This window comes from Glycine max, chromosome 15, assembly GCF_000004515.6.
Source record: "Glycine max cultivar Williams 82 chromosome 15, Glycine_max_v4.0, whole genome shotgun sequence".
Classification (NCBI taxonomy): domain Eukaryota; kingdom Viridiplantae; phylum Streptophyta; class Magnoliopsida; order Fabales; family Fabaceae; genus Glycine; species Glycine max.
The window spans coordinates 5,306,827-5,319,133 of NC_038251.2; the positions used below are offsets into that span (position 1 = coordinate 5,306,827).

Here is a 12,307-nt window from a genome sequence, read left to right on the forward strand (position 1 = left end):
TTGTATATATACCTATATTCGTAGGACTGGCTGAGCTGAATACCATGCACAAAATGACAGTTTCCTGTTTGCATTTTTACTTTTGGCTCTATCTATCAAGTTAAGCAAAGATATCTTTTCATCTCATTTTATAATTTATAGTCTTTTATTTGAAATATTAATTATTTTAATTATATATTTATTTATTAGAAATTAAGCTATGTGTTTATATGTGTTTAAATGTCATGGTAAAAAAAAAATAGTGTCCTTAAAAATTAAAATATTTAGAAATCATAGTAATAATGTATTCATAATATTTTTAAGGAAAAAAATATTTTTTTTAATTCCTATATTTTAATGTTGAACATTTTCGTCCTTCAACTTTTAAAAGTAAAATATTTTTAGTCCTTTAAAAAATATACAATTAAAACGATTTTTTACATGCCGTTTGTTCTTTGAGGGGCTAAAAAGAGATACTTATAAGTTTAGGAACCAAATATTTGATGACAAAATATAAGGATTAAAAATCAATTTTTTTATAAAGAGACTAAAAACATTTATTTTATTTTATTTTGAATGCTTGTTATATTTATTCTTTAAAAAATGCTATTTTTATTTTTAAGTTTAACATTATCATTTTTTAATTTTATTGGGTAGTATATTAAATGTTCATTATCACTGGTTGCCTGTACAATTGCTTTCATGAGCATTGGAGAGATCTTACAGTAATAAATGCCTTCCATTGACCTCTGCAAAGCTTCACAGTTCCTTTTTCTAACTACCATTTCCTCTTTTTGTGCATCCTCTCTCGTGTCCTCTCCCTCTTCAACTACTACTACTTTATCACTACACTACAACATACTCTAATGGAACAAACCTTCCTCTTTCTCTTTCGCCCCACACATTAGCAACCTACGACCACTCTGCTTCACAATTCCAAAATGGGTTGCTGCGTCAGTACCAACAGATCTCATTCTTCACCCTCAAGCAAGCCTTTGGAGACACCAAGATCTGCCGCGAAAGGTTCAGAAAACAGAGCACCGCCACCGGAGGAAGAAACGGTGAAGGAAGTGTTGTCTGAAACACCCAAATGGAAGCCCAAATTCGAAGCGGAGAAGCCAACAGAGACCGAAGTTGAGAACGAGAAGGAGAAGCTTTTCATCAAGCCCGATGAGATCTCTGAGGTTTCTGAAGTTTGCAGCGTGAGTGAGAGCGTTTCCACATTCGCCGAAGAAGAAGCGCGTCAGAGGGTCAACAGATCCCCGGCGAAGGTGAGCAAAGCACGCTCCTTTTCCGGCGAGTTCGGCTGCCGGAGGGAAATGACGGCGGGGAAGTCTCCGGCGAGGAGGCCGGAGCAGTCTCCGGCAAGAAGAAATATTGGGTCGGTGAGAGTTGTTCAAATGGGCAATGGGGGAACCGGGAGCCAACCTCGCCGGCGTGACTCCGGCGAGATTTCCGGTCGCCGATCCAGGTCGCCGGCGACCCGCACCGACAGCGTGGCAACTAGATCCATCCTGGGTCAGAGCCCGTCGAAGAGGAGAACGCACACGAATCAATCACCGGCTAGGGTAAGAACCGGCACGGCGGAGAGCGGTGGCCGGAAAATGGAGAATTCGAGCATGGAGGGTAAATGGCCTTCATCAGCTATTGAGTCACTAGAAAACCCTCTTGTGTCGTTGGAATGCTTCATATTTCTCTAGAGTAGGTGAAATTAGTGTTGAGGTTAAAGTTATTAGTACTTGTTAGTAGTCATTATTAGTGACTCATAGTATTAATTTCTGTACTTTGTTTGTTTAATTAACTAGTGTCTGATGGTAAGCACTAAGCACTTGAATCGAGTGTAAATAGTTGAAGTCAATGGTCAATTGTAGGAGTGAGTTATTATTGGAGGGAAAGGGTGGTTGGACTCAACTTCTACTTGCATCGCAACATGGCCTTTTGGATAGTTGAATACGTAAATGGTGAAAAGAAAAAATTGACCTCTGTTTAGTTGCAGTATTGTAGAAGTGCTCTTTTTTCTTCTTTTTTTTTGTCCCCGTGGGCTGTGGGTAAATTTTGCTTCTTCTACTTCACCTATTGGCAGGTTTGGAAAGATTGCATTTCTGCCATATGCGATTCACCTTCGCCTTTTCGAAAGTGAAAGGCGAACTACATACAAAGATAAATGCCAACACAGAGCATGGAATTTATTCCCTACTGTTTTATTATGGGGAAAAACTGTATAATTAAAATCGCTTATGGCCGTGAGTTGTACTAGGGCTTTTTATGTTCCCAACACATAATTTATGAGATTAGCACTGGGGCTATTGGACATTCCACTAAAAAAACATTGCACGTTCTTATGGAAGTGGGTTACCTGACCCGCCTGATTGATTGTTTAACAATAAATTTATATCTGTTGGAAATAAAATTCATATAAACAAATTTTAAAAATCAACCGAGGTAAATATGTTATAAAATTGATTTAGTGGTGAAGAAATAAGAGAATGAAAAAGAGGTGGTAGACTTGAATTTTAAAATTAATATTTGTCAATAAAATAAAAAAAAGAATGTTATGTCATAAATTAATTAATATTATAAAAAACAGAATAGATAGTTATTTTTTACTGGTAGTGCAGACGTTCTTTTGTTATTGTATGTTACAAAGTGCTTTTTCTTATTCGGTCTGAATGTGTTGAGGATCATTTTTTTGCAGTCAAAAAAGTTTTTTTTTCTTTTTACATATGGTTTTATTTTTATTTTTTGTTTAAATCACATATATTCTTCATATCCTTGAACTGAATAAGATCACTATAATCATATTATGTATGGTTTTGTTAATGTGCATATCATGTAATAATTTTAATTCATAATTATATTTATGCATGATTGATTCTAAGATCATTTATTTTTTTAGATTGTAACCCAAATCATGGTCATCAATCACAACATGAAACTATATATATAAGTTGTTTTTTAACAGTAAGCGCTTGCAAATATATTTGGGGCATGTTGAAATAAGCTTATCCAAAAGTATTAGCAATTATTAATCAACCTTCTAATAGTAAGAGTTGATTTTGATAATGGATTTGCTTATTAATCAGCCTTTTTAATATAATTCACTCTCACGCAATTTGACCCGTGTATTACATAGGATATAAGTACTGGTTAGTCGATTAATAAAAAAAAAAGTATTGGTCAGTCTTTAAAATTATATGCATCATATTTTTTTAGTCTATAAAACTTTAAAGACTTATTTTGAGGTTTACTCGAATAATTTTTAAAAAAAGTAATCAACTAAATTTTTTATAGAAATTACTCATCAATAAAGTTAATAAATATTTCTTATTAATAACTTAATACTCAAAAGACGAGAATATGAGATCACCCGATTTTACTTCAATTTAACCAAATTAGTGACTTTCACATATACAATATCTAAGACTTACAATAAAAAGACATACACAACAAAACAAACTATTTGTACAATTATGGTTTACGATGTGTTTGGAAGGAATAAGAGAAATAATATTGGTGAGAAGTTTTGTATTTTTTTTTTAATCAAACTCATACCTTTTATATTTTATTTAAACTTTTAAAAAATTTCATCTATTTTTATTTTCTCTATTTTTATTATCTAAACCACGTCCTAAGAATATGTTTGAAAAACCATTTGAAACATGTTCAACGAGGTTTCTCGTGTTCCAATGCAGAAATTCTAGAGCAACTCAATTGTAACTTTCGTGCAAGTAAGGATGCTCATTTTTTATTTATTTAAATAACTATAATTATAACTAATAATTAATTAAATTATAAGTGGATATTATGACTATAATTATAATTAATTTTATACGACTAATTATAATGTGATGCAACTAGTTATTTTTTAAAATATAAATATATAACTGGTTATGAATAAACTAGCTATATAATCAATTATATCTAAAATTAATTACATAACGGGCCATGAATGAATAAGAATAAATTGTTTAAAATAACTAATTCTGTAAAATTATCATTATTTTTTAAATAAAAATAAATCAGTAGAAATAATCGTAACTATAAAACTGGATATAGTTTTATAACTACTTTTTTTCATAATTGGTTATATAAAATTATAATTACTTTTTTAAAACTATTTTTTTTTATCAGCTCTACCTGCAAGATTTGGTTGCGTTATGTGGGACGTCTATGCAATGAGGCACCAAGCATTTGGAAGACGTTGATGTTTCCAATCTCTTGAGTGGTTTTTTTATTTTATTTTTAATATTGAGCAAAGGTAATAAGTAGTGTTGAGTGGATTGAAAGGAAACTCATGTTTTTAGCCGTTGGGGAAACTGTTAATGGTGCTTTCATTTGGAGGTGGCTTTCCCCAGTCTGGATAATGTTTTTGGTGGCATTCAAGCATTGGACTGCTTCTTATAAGTGGTCCCTTTCCAGCACATAGACAAACAGTTCATTTACCATCAATCATGTCCAATTTTGTGGAGAAATAAGGAATGTCCAAAGCTAAAAGTTTTAAAATTAGTCCACTATGAATGATCAGATCCTATTGTGGACAACTATGGACTAGAACTATTGGGATTCGTCAATATATGCCACCACTCATATTCAAAAGGGTCACGCTTCTGATTCACTTTTTTTTTTTCTTCCTTTTATCTCGTTTTTTCTACCTCTTTTCTTTAATTTTTAATACATTATCTATTATATTTATCATTTTTTCTCTTTATCTTTCCTCCTCCTCCTCCTCTCTCTCTCTCTACCAAATCCACTCCATTTTAACGTAGACAATATCGTTACTCTTAAAATATACATATCGAAGGAGAATAGGTTTTGAAAGTACTCGCGACAATGCTCTATGCATAATGTATATGATATTCAAAATAAAAAAACGTGTAACGCATGATACAGCACTTAGCATGATACGGCACTTATTATGAAATATAAAATATATAAATGAAGAGATTGTTAAGGTATATTTACTTTCTTATAAAAATTAATAAATTTTAACAATATCGATCAATAGAAAATAATTCTTACTGTGATTTTTTAAAGTAATTATTATAAAATAAATAATATATACGCATATAATATATAAAAAGATTTTTAATTGTCATTCAATCCCAAAATTATCATATTTAGACTTTTACAATAATCATATTTTAAAGTATTATTAACAATAATTTCTAATTGATTGATTGTTGAGTAAATAAAATTAAATATTATATCAGCAAAAAAACTTAAAAAATTAGTGTATAAATTGATCAAAAAATAATGTTGAAAGAATTTTTGTATTTTAATTGTTTTAGAAAAAAATATATTATATAAACAAAATGATAGTTATCCTTTAATGTATGTCTCAGTTGAAAGTTAAAGAGTAATCTCTAAACTCATGATAACATATTTAATAAATAAAGTTATCTATTAATTATAACACATCATATTAGTACATGTTAACCAAGATATCTATATTAGTTGACTCGAGAATGGATAGCATTTTTTTTGTTAAAAGGAAGGCAATCTGTATAAGCTTAGAGGAACTAATTCACCGTGTTAGTTAGGACAGGAAAAAAAATAAAATCGCGCTTTAAATAAGAAACTTATTTGTAGAATCTTATAATAGAACTTGCAATGTCCTTCGCCGTATGTTGCGTAACTGAATGGCCCTCCCAAAAAACAGTATCCTCGGCCATCACCTGGAAAAAACCAGCAATATTTGAGTGGTAAAATTAAATTTGTTTCTTCTTTGGTTTGGATGTGAGGTTAAATTTTTTACTTTCGTAAGCAGTGGTATTTATTTTCTCAGTCACTTACGACTCTTTATTGAAAAATAAATTAGCCAATTTATTGCAACAGTGCAGGGAGGGGCTAATGGCAGCGAAGCTAACGATGATAACGATAAAAATGGTCAACTACTTAACTTCCGATAAAAATGGTTAACTACTTCGAGGGACAATAATAATAGTGGTGACTAATGAATGATATTGAGAGTACGTGAGTTTTTTCGTAAAAGAAATTAAAATTTATTTTTATGATTAAAAATCCAGACTATTTTTCTATTTAAATATTGAATTAAGAGTCGGGAAAAAAGAAATAGTCAATTCGATCTTTTAATCAAAAATATTTTATTCTTAAATTTATATTTGAAAACATAAATGGGATAACTATGAACCACCCTAAACATGTCCTTAATCTTTGACAGGTTAAGGGTTATGAATATTTTTAATTTCTGATAAATTTTTAAATTTTGGTTTTAGTCTCTAACTTTAAAAATATTTATTTTAGTATTTATATATTCTTTAAAATACCCAAACTTTGTTTTTTATATAAGGAGAAATAGTGTTAAGTATTTTAAAAAATACTAATACGAAAGTATAGATTTTAAACGTCAGAGACAAAAGCCAATTTTTTTTTTTTATAAAAAAAATGGGACTAAAAATCCTCCTGGAAATTAACACCACCAATCGATTAAGTTTTAGATATTAGAAATTATTAATTGAATTGGTCCTTAAAATTGTTTTTATGATAAAAAAAAAACACTAAATTATTTCTGTAGAAGTTGCATCTATATGGAAGTATATTTTGCTAGGCCCAAATAAAAATTTTCATGTAGGCCCAATTGAAAAAGTATCTTCAACCTTCATAGGCCTAACAGACGTAAATGGGTTGGAATTCGATGTTTTGTTTCTGAGAAGCCCATCTAGTGTAGTGTCCAATACAGTCATAGGGGTTGTGGACACTAATAAAGTGCAATGATATTTGAAATCGATACAGCCTCATATTACGTGGCACGAAAGACTTGTGAGAAGAGGATAATCAAAGTCAGATATATAACAAGCCTTAATGTAAATATAGAACACATTTGGAGGTGAGCGTTTGGATTTTGAAAATATTTATTTTCAACATACATACATTGATGCACTCCTCACATCCAAAGCATTTCATCAGGTACAAAATCTAAAGAAAGGTGGGAGCATTTCAAAGTTTTCTCTTATGATCAGGGTCCATAACAAGCATAAATGCTGTTAAAGGGGTGCCAAAATTAAAATGGGAAACGTTTACCTTTTTGAAACAAAGTTGCATTGCATAGCTGATTTAATAATTTCAATTAGTTTTTCTTTAAAACCCAAGTTATTCCTGAGAGCCAAAGACTAATTCATTGAAGTATTAAAATATATTTAAAAACTGACATCTCCTAATAAATAATTTTATACACGGCCCCTAGATCAAATTTTCACCACATGACTGAAAAACACAATTATCTACGAACCTGCTGCATCATCTTGGTTTTGATTTAGTTAAAAGTCTAGTGTTTTCAATACGTTATAGTGATATTTTGCAGGATTACTTTCTGATTAAAATCCATTGCTGGCAAAGATCCAAGAATATCGGCAACATAATTATTGCTACATACCCGAGAATTCCATATCAATTTAGGTCCAAAGACCAAACAAAATCATCATGGTAAAGATTATTCACGTGTCATTATCAGTGTGACAACATTACTTGAGTTTACGCGTGCGTTTTTATCATGTTATGTTGAGTATGGTCGTTGTTTGTGTGCAACATATAAGAGGCTTTGATGGTTTGGTGCACAACACTCCATGCATTAAGAACCACTGATTAACCACAAAGCTTCAATTTAAGGAGGATCATTTGGACAGAGAAGGATCTCATTACCAAACCCAATTTGCACTAAACTAAATCCTATTTACATGGTATACAATAAACTATGAAGAGAGCTCCTACATAAGAGTCTATTCTTCACATGAAATTCATTTAACTCCTTCATGCAATATGACAGAACCTTGTCATATTGAATTCTCTTATACTTGGTTGATACTAGGCATGGTGTTGTAAGTGGAATAAGGTAATGTGTTATGTTGATGTGAAGGCCATGATATTCGTTCTGGGCAACATGGTGCAGGCACAGGTTGAGCAATGAAAGAAGGAGTCACATCTCCAGGCATTAAAACTGAAACCCAGCTGGTATACAAACTCATCTGTAGAAATTAGAGAATCTGGTGAATTCACTGAACTCATGAATCATCAACATTAAATTAAAATTATAACTTTATTGATTTAAAAGTTTGGAATAGAAAAACTTTTTGGCTTTAAATGTACAACTAAAAAAATTACTATCTTCTATTCTACAATAGGTGAATCAAACTCTGATATCCAGCATAGCTGGAACAGAAGAGTTACTTTACACTAAGAGTGGACCAGAAATCAAACTACATAGGGCAAGACAAATCATTGACCACTGCAAACTTCGGAGGAAAGCAACAAATGCTTTTGTATTTACTCAAAGTTCCTAAAGCCATTACTTTCAACATCACATCACAAATTCAAGGCAATAACACTAAATGTCTTGTTGATAACCACAAGACTTCTTTTATGGTCAAGCAATTTAATGCATGCAATCATCAATATGGTAAAGCAACAGCTGCATTACTACTCCTAGTTTAATTTCAACACAGTAAGCAAATTCATTAAAGAGTTTTCAAGATAACCCGGCAAGTAAAAAGGAAAACCGAAAAAAATGTCAGCAAGGAGAAAGGAAATAATTGCCTATCACGGATTATCAGCAAGATTTAATGAGATTGGTTCTTTGTAAGGATAAGAAAGCCTTCGATAGGGAACATTTCAAACAGTGTAAGACAACCACACAGGATGGAAAAGCAAATTAAATTGCTTCGTTTGCAATAACTAAAAAAATACTAGTACTTATTTTTCTTTTTTTAAATTGTAAAGCTAAAGCACTGATGAGCCCCCTAAACTATACCATTTAAAGAAACAATGATTAAGCAGAACTGTGCTGCTAAATTATTTGCATCTGATACTAAACTTACAAACCAAGGCCCGGCTAGTGATATGCATCCCATCAATCATCAAAGAAATTAAAGTTAAAATATTATGATTCGCAATGTACACGGAATCTTCTCTAGGTGGATCTCACTTATTTATAAAATGAAATAAAATATAAACAACACATTCATCGAACCTGACACTTCTATTTCCCTTTCCTTTCAATCTGGACGTGTTAATATAAGGCACCAACATCATCCAACACCGTATCATATATTTGACTTTTAACACAATATTAAATAGAGTAGATTAAACACGTCCACCCAGATATTAACACAGATTATGGATATAAAAGAAATAGTGATAAATAAAAGGAGATAAGGAGATTAAAATAGTCCATGTTTGCATATTTAGAAAATGTTGAGAGCTTTCCTAATTTAGTTATCACTGAAATCTTTAAGTCTTAAGTTGAAGTTGGTGAGCTTGAAATCACTACTACCTCCTCAAGATATTGAGAAAGGCAAATACTCCTCGTCACAGGTAGATTTTAAATGACTCAGTATTACAATTACTATTCAAGAATCAAAATCAATATTTGTACCCTTTCCTCTGATTCATCTCTAATCTTATTTTCCCACAGGACATGACCTGTTACTATAATATTAAAGTGACTTTTATATCATGTAACTTTATTAATAAGAAAAATCTTACTGATCACGTGGTCTTTGAGTTCCTGAGTGGCATAAACAATAAAAAGAATCCCTGACTTGTGTATAAGTGCAGAAGCATGTTCTCTAAAATCCCATATTCTGTATTCCATTAACACCACAGTCAAATTCCCAATGTAATCCAAATGCCAAACAAATGAAGTATTAAAATTTTAAATTATGTGGACTTTTGCGTTCAAAACCTGCATTAGCTAATACTAGGGAATCACATTAATAATTTTGTTAAAGTTGAGAGAAACAACTCTACAGGCAATGTCCCAATCAAGTTGGTGCCCTCCAACAGAACAGCGAGGTTAGATAAGTAGGTGGGCCTAGAGTGTTTCTCCAAAGTAATGGCATAGAGTAGACAACACAATTGTTGCATGGTACTAGCTCATCATATGAAAGCTAAGTCTAAAATATTAAAAAAAAGTTAATGGCCAAATGCTAAGAAAGGATGTGTGATTACCTTCTGAATTAGTAGCTACTAACACAGGCAATCAATGACAAATATAAGAAGACCATAAAATAAGATTAATTTGGGTTGACCATGTGTCGCAGACCACAAACACTGGCCATGTACAGCATCATTAAAAATTGGAGGTGATGGTGCGGTTGAGTGTCAAGGACAACAATGTGGGTCTCAACTCCCACACCAAGATCGATAAATAAGTCCAAAGACTCGTGGCTAGGGACCAATGAGTCAACAGAAAACTTCTACAGAGAACCATGTGTGTCCTTATAAAAAGCAGAAGACAACACAATCCACTCATAATTAAGGTATTTGACTGAACGTGTAAAATGCAAGGAGAACGAATGAAAAACTTGGTGGGGTTATGATAGAGTTCTTAAGTTCAAACAACAAAAAAAGAAAAGAAAAATGTTTTGTCAGATACTAAATTCAGATTTGACAAGATTTACCCTTTTTTTCCAAAGACAACTTGAGGATAAGTCACGAAGGAAGCTAAAACTTAAAAGGCTAAAACACAGTAAACAACTAGTGTATCTCTTCACCAAAGTGAAGAAAAGCCTCATAAGCATGTGAAAAGTTTGGCCTATTTAATTTAAGGATGAAAGAGGAACATCCTTTAGTCTTAGGCCAAAAGGAAAATCTCTAATGGAAGACCATAGTGTTTGTGGAGAATATGAGAGCCAATGGTACGAGAAAATGCTGAGAAGGTCTCAGTAAGAATGAGATCATGAATGTATAATTCTGAAGAAGGATAACAGCGGAAGAGATGATTAGGGACAGAATAGATACATCTTGAATTGGTCAATTGGACATAGCAGAGGAATTCAGTATAGAAAAAAAAAAAATCAACATTCCAATGTAGTATGGAAAGCAAAAGCAAATTATGGGAGCGATATTCAACAGCAAAAGATGCAAGTAAAAAGCAACCTAGAAACAACCAAAAAATCTGGTAAAAAAAGCTATATGTCAGATAAGTAATCATATCACTCATCCAAAAACCAAAATAACTACCCAAAATAAAAGCATCCGGAAGACCTGAAGTGGAAGAAGAAAGAGAAAATTCCACATTTTTTTAGCTCATTCTGTTTGGTTGAGGGAAAACTTGGAGAGAAAAAAACAAGAAAAAGTAACACCTCAACAAGGAAGACACTGCGTGTGCACCATTAACAACAGGAAACTGAAAGAACCAAGCCAAAAACAAAAAAGTCAAAGGCTTTAACATTGTCATGGAACTGCAATGAACAGTGAATACTCACACAGCACACCCCATGAAAAGATGAGATTTTGAACACTCACTTTCGGTGATGGGTGAGCAAGCTTCCCATTGAAGTCCATCTGAGAGCTCCGACGACGGTTCCAGCCACCGGACGGCAAGAGGGCCGGCGAGGTAGGTTTGAGAAACCTCTCAAAGATGGCCATGACTAAGAACATAGAAATAAGAATGGCAGTGGCAACAAAGCCAAAAGAAACAGCATTCACAGAGCTATCGAAGTTACTCCAATGCTGATCATACTCATCTCTCTGCACGTTCAGTGGGGCCCCTATTGGTGGCCATCCACTGTTAATGTTATGCTCTCTCACCATTCTTGCTTTGCTTAACTCTGCTTTACCATTCTTGATTCTGTTAAGTTAAGCCTTTGAGTTTGACCGAAAAACCTTTTTGTGGTAGCAGCCTTGCAGGAGAACACAAGACAATGGAAGAGAATTATAGAGCGTGGCAAAACCACGGAAGAGCACGGTTACTACAAGTTAAGGTTTGGCTTTATAGTTCTCAACAACACTGTTAATTTGGGCCTTCAAGAGAGAGAGAGAGAGAAGCAACTATAGCAAGCATGTGGGGGTGAAAAAAGGAGAAACTTTGGAATTTGGATTTAGGACCCTGTCTTTTGTTTTTCTGTCTCTATAAAATGATAAAAAGCTCTTTTACCCTTTCAAGTTGGTCTTTACTCTCTAGCTTTTTCACCATTTTTTGTTTTTTTTTAAAAAAAAAGACTCTGCATATTGTTTTCCGAATGTCTTTCCGTCACTAAATTCGCTATTCTTCCTCTTTGGACGAGCAAGGATCCCGGGTAAGTGAGAAAGAGATTCACCTTTTTTTTTTCTTTCTTTCTAATGAGTTGTTTGGTAGATTGTTGAGAAATAAGATCCATGAAAATAAAATAAATAACTAGAAATGGGTGAAAATAAAATATAAATTAAAAGTGTTTGGTCAAAGATAAAAAGAAAAGAGTATAAAGAGATAAGTAAAAATATATAAAAAAAATAATATAAGAATATTTTTTAAATTATTTCCACTTTCGTAACTTATGTTTGAACATTAATTTTGTAACTTAGGTTTGGTCTAAACCTAACCTCGATTTGG

General features: G+C 32.5%; 2 protein-coding genes across 2 annotated transcripts; one reads left to right on the top strand and one right to left on the bottom strand.

Annotated features, from left to right (window-relative positions):
• Positions 1-666: 666 nt before the first annotated feature.
• Positions 667-1,882, top strand: LOC102664550 (uncharacterized). Its single transcript, XM_006597348.4, has one exon. The coding sequence runs from the start codon at positions 921-923 to the stop codon at positions 1,677-1,679; it is 759 nt and encodes a 252-aa protein (XP_006597411.1). The 5' UTR covers positions 667-920; the 3' UTR covers positions 1,680-1,882.
• Positions 1,883-7,578: 5,696 nt separating this feature from the next.
• LOC100784624 (uncharacterized) lies at positions 7,579-11,821 on the bottom strand. The gene is made up of 2 exons (XM_003545817.5): positions 11,242-11,821; positions 7,579-7,961 (listed from the first exon to the last, which is right to left on the bottom strand). Exons 1-2 carry the CDS (start codon positions 11,527-11,529, stop codon positions 7,785-7,787), a joined length of 465 nt encoding a protein of 154 aa, XP_003545865.1. The 5' UTR covers positions 11,530-11,821; the 3' UTR covers positions 7,579-7,784.
• Between the last annotated feature and the right edge of the window lie 486 nt (positions 11,822-12,307).

Coding starts and splice junctions, on each gene's coding strand:
- LOC102664550 (XM_006597348.4), top strand. CDS start 921: ATGGGTTGCTGCGTCAGTACCAACAGATCTCATTCTTCACCCTCAAGC.
- LOC100784624 (XM_003545817.5), bottom strand. CDS start 11,529: ATGGTGAGAGAGCATAACATTAACAGTGGATGGCCACCAATAGGGGCC. Junction 7,962..11,241: donor TTGCTCACCCATCACCGAAA/GTGAGTGTTCAA, acceptor TAATTTCTACAG/ATGAGTTTGTATACCAGCTG.